At 33.2% G+C, this 10,440-nt stretch overlaps 1 protein-coding gene across 1 annotated transcript; it reads right to left on the bottom strand.

Moving 5' to 3' along the window:
- Positions 1-1,384: 1,384 nt before the first annotated feature.
- Positions 1,385-8,042, bottom strand: LOC126703356 (calcium-dependent protein kinase 24). Its single transcript, XM_050402318.1, has 8 exons — positions 7,509-8,042; positions 5,510-5,633; positions 5,254-5,397; positions 4,957-5,109; positions 3,434-3,549; positions 3,185-3,352; positions 1,867-2,103; positions 1,385-1,768 (listed from the first exon to the last, which is right to left on the bottom strand). Exons 1-8 carry the CDS (start codon positions 8,025-8,027, stop codon positions 1,583-1,585), a joined length of 1,647 nt encoding a protein of 548 aa, XP_050258275.1. The 5' UTR covers positions 8,028-8,042; the 3' UTR covers positions 1,385-1,582.
- Positions 8,043-10,440: the final 2,398 nt, after the last annotated feature.

Raw genomic sequence — 10,440 nt, 5'->3', positions numbered from 1 at the left:
ATTTTAACATGAAGAACTAATTTGACAATTATAGTCAAAATTAATGGACTAAATTTAAACTCTTTTATTTTTATTTTATTTATTTTTTAAAAATCTTAAAAATTTTAGTTTAGTCATGAATGATAGGCAATATTATTTGCGTTGCCCTCTCCAATAATATCACCTTGATATACTTTTTTTTTCTTTGTAATTTCATGATAAGCTCCATTAATTTGGTTGGTGGTGATGATGCTATTGTTAAATATTGGGATATTGCTTTTGAGACCCCACTTTTAGAGCTTTTGGTGGTATTATGTGTGGGAAAATTATTAGGTACTCCTGGAGTACCATAAATGCGTACTTTCCCCCTCTCACATGAATGGTGGGTCCCACTATAAATTTAATTAGTGAAACCCACCATTTATGTGATAGGAGGGAATACGCATTTATGATACTCCGGGAGTATACAATAATTTCCCTTATGTGTGTTGCGGTGATTTTTCACATATTCGATGAGGTTCCCTACACCACTTATGTCAATTGGGTTTTCACCGGATCGTGGGGTGAGACTTGAGAGTGACTGAGTGGAGGGTTAAAACACTACTATAAAACATTTTCAGTCTAGTTCGGTCCATTTTCAGCATACATGTCTATGTATTTGAATATGCCCTTCAATTATTTGAGTAATATCAATTTTAAATTTTTGATAAGTTATGATTATATAATCTCCTTAGGATAATGATAAATTTTTTTTTGATAAGTAAAAGAATGAGTAACCTGAATCATTAATTTGAACTTAAAAAAGTTTAGTTGTACCCAAAAAAAAGGAAAACATAACACACTATATCAAAAGTTTGAATAATATAGATCACTTCTAAAAAGAATAATATCAATCAAACACACTCAAGTTTCTTTTTTAAAAAAAAATTTGTGGAAAAAAAACTCCAAAATAATAGAGTGATATATTTGTAGAGATAGAGAGATGGAAAAAGAAGAAACTTTTAAAAATAGTTCAATTTTTAAAGAAAACAAATTATCTTCAATAAATTTTAGAGAATAATTTATATATTATAACACATTACAAAATAATTATATATTTTCTTGCATCGTGTGAGTCTATGACTAGTAATAATTATATATAAACCTATTATTAATATGAGAGGTGAGAGTATGAGATTATTATACTCTCGGAATACTATATAATTTGCCCCCAAATCTAGTTAAACATCGAAGGGTATTGGAGAATTTAAATAGGTAGGTATCATCATGAATTTGGGATAGACAAATGCAGCTTTGGAACATGAAATCTTTTTGTGCAACAAATTCTGCTCCAATTTACAGTAGCCATTTCAATTCCAATTTACATGATTTTTCATCCTCAATTTAAGAGACGATTTAATAAATATTTCATCATCAAACCTGTCTTTTCTCCTAAAAAAATCCATTTCCAAATCCTTCACGTTAAAATCCATCTTTTCACAAGACAAAATCATTACAACAGTGCCTATGAATATTTGATATCTACGTTTCAATTTTTCATTGTTCTGGGGAGAGGAAAAAGATTTAAGGTACCTCAACATTTTTGGTTACCTCAAGTGATTAATCAACATTTAGGCTTTAGTTCCATAGACTTGAACATTTTGTCAACTTTTACATCCATAGATTTGTCCTTGAACATTTTGTGGCTGAGAGCATTTAGCAATGCTCTAGAGTACTGGCGAGAAGACATTTTCCAATCCATGCCTGTTTTCATCATTGCTTTAAACTCATCATAACTGATTCTACCATCCTGTAATTAGAAGAAAAGATCAACAAGACATTATTTAAAAAAAAGGAAAAAAGGTATTATGTGACATGTACTTCAAAGTATTTATGTTTGAGAATTACCTTATCCAAGTCAACATCAAATATGATATCTTCGATGAGCTTGTCATTGTTAGGACCAAGTTTATCATCTAGCATGATCTCTCTCAATTCATCAAACTCAATATACCCATTTTGATTCTTGTCAAAGAACCTAAAAGCTTCAGAGAGAAGATCATCACCACCAATCTTTTTCATCATGTGAACAGACATTGTCACAAATTCTTCGCAATCTAGTGTGCCATTTCCATCAACATCCGCCTTCAGTATAAAATTAAGTCTTAGATATTGAGGATTAGAAGGAATAAAAGAAAGAAAGAAAGAAATAAGAGGAATCCTAGATATATTAACATTGGAATGGTATTGTTAGCAGCAAAGAAGAAAAGAACAGACAAAGGTAATAATATCAATACGAGGAAGTAACTGTAAATTGTCTTCTATCTGCTTAAATACAATTTGATGCTTCTCAATCTTCTGCATCAAATTTGAGTTTTAAAATTTAAAAAAAGGCATATATTTTTTCAAAAAGTGACCCATCAAATGCTTTTCAGTCATTTGAAAAAAATCCATCAAGTACCCTTTTCAATTTATAAATTTAAGAGAGGTATAAAAATACTCTTCTAATATATTGAAGAGGGAATATGCGTGCACAAGTTATGCCTTAAAACCATATGCTTCCAAACTGAAAATTCTTACACTAGTTGCACCAGATAAAAAAATATGTTTGAGTGTCCATGAAAGGTCGGTTTTAAAGTATTTGGGTTATCATTGCATCATACTATGTTTAATTGAATTGAACAAACATCAATATTCATTCCAATTATTTAAAAGCAGAAGCCGAGGCCACTGGCACCTATCTACAACATATGACAGCACTCAAGCATAAAGTTAAATTGTGTCAATAAATTATGTCCTTATTCATAATCAGTAAATTTGGAGAAAGAAGAGTAACTGCAGTTAGTGTTAGAAGTTCATTTAATGAAAATGAATACATCGATCTAATGAAGGCTAGACTTGAAATTTTACCAACCAACACCTACTATGCTTCATTTGTAGAATATATGGAACATCTTCTAAATTTTTAGAACACGCATTGAGGATTTGACCTTGAAAGGGATAAGGGACATGCATTTCTAGTTCTAGATTTCTCCAAGGTCGAAATCATGACGTGATTTAGATTATGGCATGGTTCTCTAATGACTCATGAAGTAAGAAAAACAGTTATCTAAAAGATTTAAAATAAAACCAAAGAATGGTATATGCTGCAGTTACTTAGTCATACTGAAAACCATGAATGCCAATAGCAAGTTTAAAAGGAAGGTCTTATGCAGAATAAACTCACAGCATCCATTAACATCTGGACCTCGTGATCAGGAACAGAGTGCCCAAACGTATGAAGGCCCACTCTGAGCTCCTCAAATGACAACTGTCCATTGTTGTCTGTGTCCATCATATCAAACATCTCTTTGATTCGAAATACTTGTTCATCTGGCAAGTTGTCTGCTACAACCTGAAGTCAAAATAGGTAGCAGTTAATAATGTTTGAGAAATATGATATCAGGCAAGGAAATAAAGCGTTCAAAAAACTTACTCTGAGAACCTTCTTCTTGAATTTATTCATCAAGGAGAACTGTTTGATCCTTAATCTCACATTTTCTCCCAAACAAACATCGCGCATTTTATTTTCATTTTTTATCCAAGTATGTTCTTCACATAAGAAGCAGGAAAATGATTAGTTTATTTATCATACAGTTCACATTCAATTCTGCACATAATTAAAGTAGGCATAAGTGCTAGGCAAATGCTAGCAAAGGAAACGCATATATTTTTTAATAATGGTCAAAGAGAATTAATTAATGCATGAATTTTTTTATTTATTATAAAAAAATAGATGTAGCCAGTACTGCATAAAGAAATGGAAGTTCACTTTTTCTCTGTTGACATGTTCTATTGACGCCTCTTTGTTCTTGGTATTCATTTTAGTTCAGTGCTTCCTTCAATGAATGGTTTATCATTTGTTGTCATCAATTTCTAAAACATACTCATCATTTCACCTTACCATTGGTGAAGATGCTCAACTAAGCTAACAAGCCTTCTCATATGGCTACAGAAAATTGAAAGAATCCCATCTTAAAGTAATGTCTTGAGAAACAATTGGCGTGACCACAGGCATGAGAAGTATTCATCTGAAGTCAGAGTTTGGCTTGCAGCATGCATGAGAATTGGATTTTAATCCTCAGACATCATTGTTTCCACCTCATGATTTTATATTGTCAGGATTTTTTTCCTCCTTTTAACTAGTATAGTAAAGTGAGCAATATCCTCCACTGATCAGGAAACGAAAGAATAACACTGGACCAAACTTGGTGGAGCCAGCCAAAAGTATTGCTCCACATCCAATCTCCAAATGTAGACATCTCATATGCACAGAAAATTTTCAGTCCATTTTCCAATTATCATCCATTACCTATGTAATTGTGTAAAGTAAATATTTGTATCTTTCCAATTATAATTAGCAGTTTCTTGCCTATAGCATGTGCTTCTCTACCAACAACCAATCATAAAGGCTACATGAAGAATCTACTACCATAAAATTGCTGCTGGAAGTATAAGCATCTGGTTACTTCTACTAATACCTTTGTCAACATGTATCAGATTATTTGCCCCTGGCAATTCCTCTCAGGGAATCGATTGTGATGCCTTCAGTTGATACCTGTCTTTATCTTGCTGAGAAAGACATGTCTAATAGGACCCCCCCGCAGAGGTGGGTTGATGAAAGTCAATAAACACATTAACCACCAGAACCACTGATGTCTGGTGATCTTCAAACTAAAACTAACAACCTAAAAAGTAATTCTTTTTTTGTCCTAGGGGCCACTATGAACTGATCAAGCAATTATAATTTAGTCCAACTCAGATATGTAAATTACATTCCATAGAATTAAAGGAGTCTATGTACAAGCCATACATTGAAAATATTCTAACTTGCCATATTATCCAAACTGTAGCTTAATTCAAATTCATTCTAAAAGTCTTTCAACATTTTTGGCAAGCATGTAACCTTAAGCAATGAACACAAATGATATTTTCATAGATAGGTAAAAAGGTACATACCAAGGACTTCATCCATTGTCATCCGACTGTATGGATTTGGATCAAGCATATTTTGCACTAGATCCTTTGCTTCCGCAGAAACCTTTGGCCAAGGATCCCTTTCAAAATCTACGTCACCCCGAACAATTGCGTGTGCAATTCCTTCCTCAGTTTCTGTGCTAGTTGTAAAACCCATATTAGGTTGCACTCCGAAATAAACTTTTCCACACAATTTTTTATGCTAACATGATAATAAATGTTATAATAGTTTTGCAAGAACTGAAATATCTATAAGAATGGAATTTGAAAGGAACTTGCCTGCCCAAAAGGGAGGAACTCCACAAAGTAAAATATAAAGGATAACACCTGCACTCCATACATCAACTTCTGGCCCATAATTTCTTCTTAGGACCTCTGGAGCCATGTAATATGGACTTCCAACAATTTCACTGAATCGCTGACCTACCAATATATAGTGAAGATCATAGCTGAAGAATATGTACCCAACCATGTGCAAAGCTATATTAAGGCACATATGCAGTCAGATATTGCTATTTAAGAATGTAAAGGATACCAGTTTCATAGAATACGGAGAGGCCAAAGTCGATTGCCTTTAACTGTGCAGTTTCACTTGTATCTGTGAATAAGAAATTCTCGGGTTTCAGGTCCCTATGTATAACTCCATGCTCATGGCATATCTGTGACAAGCATAAAAGCCCCACTTGAAAACTAAGCATAATACTAATACTTGGTATTCCAATGACAAAATGAATGAAGATTTGCTTTTGATTTAACTGAATAACATCTCATACATTCATAGAATCAAAAGCCACACCCATGTAATGGCATGGAATAAATTAATAGAAAAACTTCTGAAAGTTATTTATTGAAGCTTCTCCTTTACTTGTTACCAATCTCTAAGTGTGATTTGATAGTTCCTTGCTCAAAAGTAGTATCCTATTTTCGAATATTTTGTGCTCAAATAAGATTTTACCTTACTACTACTAAGTACTATTAACACAGTCCCTAACTTGATCATTGTGAGTACTTATAAACTGTGACAACTTATTCACACTATTTTAATTACAAAAACCACAATAAGAGTTGTAGAATAGTATATGGCTAAAATTTCTTCTAAGGTTTAGTTATTCAGAATATAAAATAATTACCCCAAGGACAAGACTATCTGATGGAACCGGACACTATCTTACAAACACTATATCCTCATCTGATTTTGTGCTTATTAAGCTCCCAACACTGATTATTAAGTATAATAGGGATCTTCTAGCCAATATAGACCATGACTAGAAGAAGGGTTCTGGATGGTAGATATCATATGGACTCAGACAGGTCTGCAACTTTAAGATAATGTGCAGTATTTAGTGAAAATGAAATTACAAAAATAGTCAGTAGGATTTAAATCTGCTAAAATCAACTAATGCTCAGATGGAAAGAATTATACTAGAAAGAACTGCATCAGAGGGCCTTGGAGAAAATGAAAACAGTGTATCTTCCTAAATCTAACAAATTGACCCATACAAGAATCAAGTTCTGCTCTATTTACGAATCCATGTTAATGGATTACTTGTTAATCTGGATTGGCTAACTTGAGGATTGAACTGTAAAACCAGAATAGAATTATTCAAGCACCCTTCATGACAGTTCCCTCCTTTTAATGCTGAAGAATAATTATATCAAGCACTCTGCTAAAATATATGCAGCTTTTAATTGCCATCAAAGGTATACCAGGAAGATGGATGAACTTCAAAACATTGCCCAACACCAAGCAACTCCTGAAATTTTAATATATTAGCTTAATGGGAATTTGCTTCCCAAATCATGAACGCCATTTTCTTCATTGTGTTCAGACTAATAGGGTAAGTATCAGTGTATCACATCAGAGATTGAAGCTGCTCCTTCAGGAAGCCCTATTCCACCACGTGCAATTACTAAGTACTCTAGGAGCAATGCTCATTCCTTTCATATAATAGCGAATCACATTAATTAAATTTATGGTGAGACTTACTATTTATTTGAGAGGAGCGAGCATTGCTCCTGGAGTACAGATTAATCTTCCTTACTACCACATATTTTGTGTGCATGTCTAATTTTCTTCACCATAAATAATGTTTCCTTGATGAGCCATTATATAATGCAACCAAATGATTTTCCATAAACATATGTCTATGCACATATTAAGAATTATCAAAACCCCAAAAAAGGAGGACAATTTCCAGTTACGACATGAAATTATGAACTTACTTTACAAATGGGCAAAAATAATTACAATTCCTTAGATATTATATCTTAGATTTCTCAAATAAACTCATCAGACCAACGCATTAAAATCAATGTTATCATTTTCAAGGACAATTAAATTCAACCATCTAATTCGTCAAGAAACCAGATGATTGAATTTAATCGAGAAACCTAAAGAATTATTTACCTCGAACAAATACCCTATTAATAGTAAAACTTCAAAAGCATGAAAAAACATACCCAAATCTAGATTCATATGTTCTATGTATCATGGATTCATAGCATGAAAAAAACAAATCAAATTCAAAATTTACCTTGCAAACCTCAATAATACTCTTGACAACCCTAACTGCGTCGCGTTCCATGTAATGCCCACGTGCAATGATCCTATCGAAAAGCTCGCCACCTTCACAAAGCTCCATGACAAGATAAATGGCATCCATATCCTCATAAGCTTCCTTGAAGGTCACAATATTAGGATGTGCAGGCAAATGCCGCATAATCTCGACCTCTCGCCTTACATCCTCAATGTCAATATCGGTCCTCAGCTTGCTTTTAGCTATGGTCTTACAAGCAAATGTCTCATTGGTCTCAAGATCGACACATTTGTACGTAACGCCAAACTCGCCGCGGCCGAGTTCTTTGCCAAAGCTGTATTTCTTGAATATGTCATTGCCAGTTGGTTTGTTGAGGATAGGGAGAAGGTGTAAGGCGCCGGAGTTGAGGAATCCGGTGGGGCTGTGGTGTTCGAATTCGAATTTGGATATGTCTTTGGAGTCCTTTTTCTTCCTATGGAGAGCTGCTTTCGCTGGTGCAGAAATGCAGCCTCCCATGAGGATTTTGTTAAAGCAATAGCTCCAAGAAAGAGATTTCTTTGTTTATTTCTTCTTTCTGTAAATTGGGTTATGAACATTGAGGCATAGAGAACCCAATGAGAGAGAGAGAGAGAGAGATTTGGGGAGAGAGTGAGATTTGGAGAGAGAGAATTGAAGGGATGTGAATGAGAATGAGGTTGGAAAGTTCAAAAAACAGTTAATGGTTGTCTGTTGAGCTATACTTGTCCCTCCATTTTCTTAGGTTTGCTTGAAAACCGTTACTTCGAGGTTAGGTTAGTTTACAAGTTTGTTATTTTTGCCGACAAATGGTAGATTGTAAGTTTGTAAACAATAGTTCTGAGTAGAAAATCTAGAATCACAATCTTTTGTGACACAACTTAGACGTGGTAGATAATGAGTGGTGAAGAAAAAGTAGTAAGTTCGTATGAAAGTAACAAACATTCAATCAAAGTTTACCACTTAAGATAGTTTTAGAAAACGGTTGGTAAATGTTGTAATTCTAAAATAACTTAGTGAAATAGAATGAGATGGTTGTAAAAATTGGAAACAAAAATGGTTTTACAGCTATTTTGGTTGGATAAAGATTTACTCCAAACCGATTTGGAGTATTATATGGTGACTCATTATATAATCATAATGTATTATTTAAATAAAAGAAGTGTTATGTCTACAATATTTTTACAGTACTTTCATAACAAATTATAAATGGTAAGTTGTTACTAGTTTTAATTTGAATTTACAATTTAAATTACTTTTTGTCCACCAGTAACAGCTAATAACAACCTGTCATTAAAGATTTGTTTTGAAGGTGTTGTGAAAAATATTGTGGATATAACATTTCTCTTTAAACAAATCACTTGACTTGTTAAATAAGCTATGTAGCTAAAAATACATGTAGAATACAATACACGTTTTTTTCCCCCAAACTACAATTTTGGTGTTTTCAATAGATTATGTTTAAGGTTCAAATCCCTCTCCCTTATCTACCGAATTAGTAAAAAACTACAACATTACTCCTATCAATATATATGAGTGATTTGAATTTTGTTGTTATACATTATCTTATCATTTTGTATCTTATCATTTAAAATTAGGTTAATTTTATCATTTATCAAGTCAACGTTCATAAATGAAATTGATTTGATTTTCAAAGTTAAAAGACTAAATTAAAACACCACCGGGCCTTGTGCTTGAGTGGTACCCGGGCCTTAGTGCCTTGTCAAGTTCGGGGGTTCGATCCCCCTATAAACCAATTACGCAGCAAAAAAAAAAGACTAAATTAAAACAATTAATAGTTGAAGGACCTTGATTTCAATCAAATGTAGAAGGAATAAATTGAAATGTAATAAATATACAAGGACCAAATCCAAAAATGTTGTTTGGTGCTTTTTTTTTTTTTCTTTTTGATTGAAAAGTAAGGGGATTCTAGCTCCAAAACTAAGGGCTTTAATGGTTCCAAAAAAAAAAAAAAAAAAAAAATATATATATATATATATATATTATTGACATTTTACATCCAATATTTTCACACTATGTCCATACTTTTTCATATCATATCATCTATAAAATTTCGACATCTAGTATAAAAGTGAGTGAGACCTTGTGCTAAAGTATATATCCTTGAGTCCTTGACAAACATTTTTTTTTTTTTTTTAATCTTTTGGTCCAAGGCTTAGAATACCTAACAAAGATAGCCCTGAGTTTTGCTCTTTCTAACGTGGATGAAGACGGTACTTATTATCCTAGTTTTCTGGCACACCTTCAAATCACCATGCTACAAAATTAGTTGGACAGCTTCAATTTTATCTATTTTTAGATATATGCAGCATACACCTAATTTGATATTCAATTCTGTTACAATTAAATTAATGCAAACCCAAATGCAGATTATTTGCAAGTAATAATATTTCGGCGAGTCCTAGGTCGATACATATAGAATGATTGACATTAATGCAAAAACCTCTATTATTAAGTTGAAAACAAAAAAAAAATTGTTTCTTTGTTTTTCCACCCAAAGGTGGAGTAAGATAATATTAAAATTGATAAGGGATATTTTGACTAAGAATTTTCTAACTCTTTTTACCGGTCAGGTTGACAATGCCCTTCAAGCTCCTTAAGACCCTTCGGGACAAACATGAGCTTTGGGCCTAACAACCACACGACATCATCCGTGCCTTCCACCCCCATCTGTTGTCGGGCTTGAAAGCACCTATCGGGTTAACGAGCATATTGACGAGTGAGTAGATTTAGCACCGTACCATTTGCATGATCTCCACTCATATCTCCCCATATGGAAAGAACTTACACACCACGTCTAAAAATCCTTCTACATATTTTTATCCTCCTAGTATGGGAAGTAAAACCCTAAGATCTCGGAGCCTAACTCCATATCTTCCCTACAAGGAAAGAT

This window comes from Quercus robur, chromosome 10, assembly GCF_932294415.1.
Source record: "Quercus robur chromosome 10, dhQueRobu3.1, whole genome shotgun sequence".
NCBI lineage: Eukaryota > Viridiplantae > Streptophyta > Magnoliopsida > Fagales > Fagaceae > Quercus > Quercus robur.
This window is presented reverse-complemented; position numbering and strand designations above follow the sequence as displayed.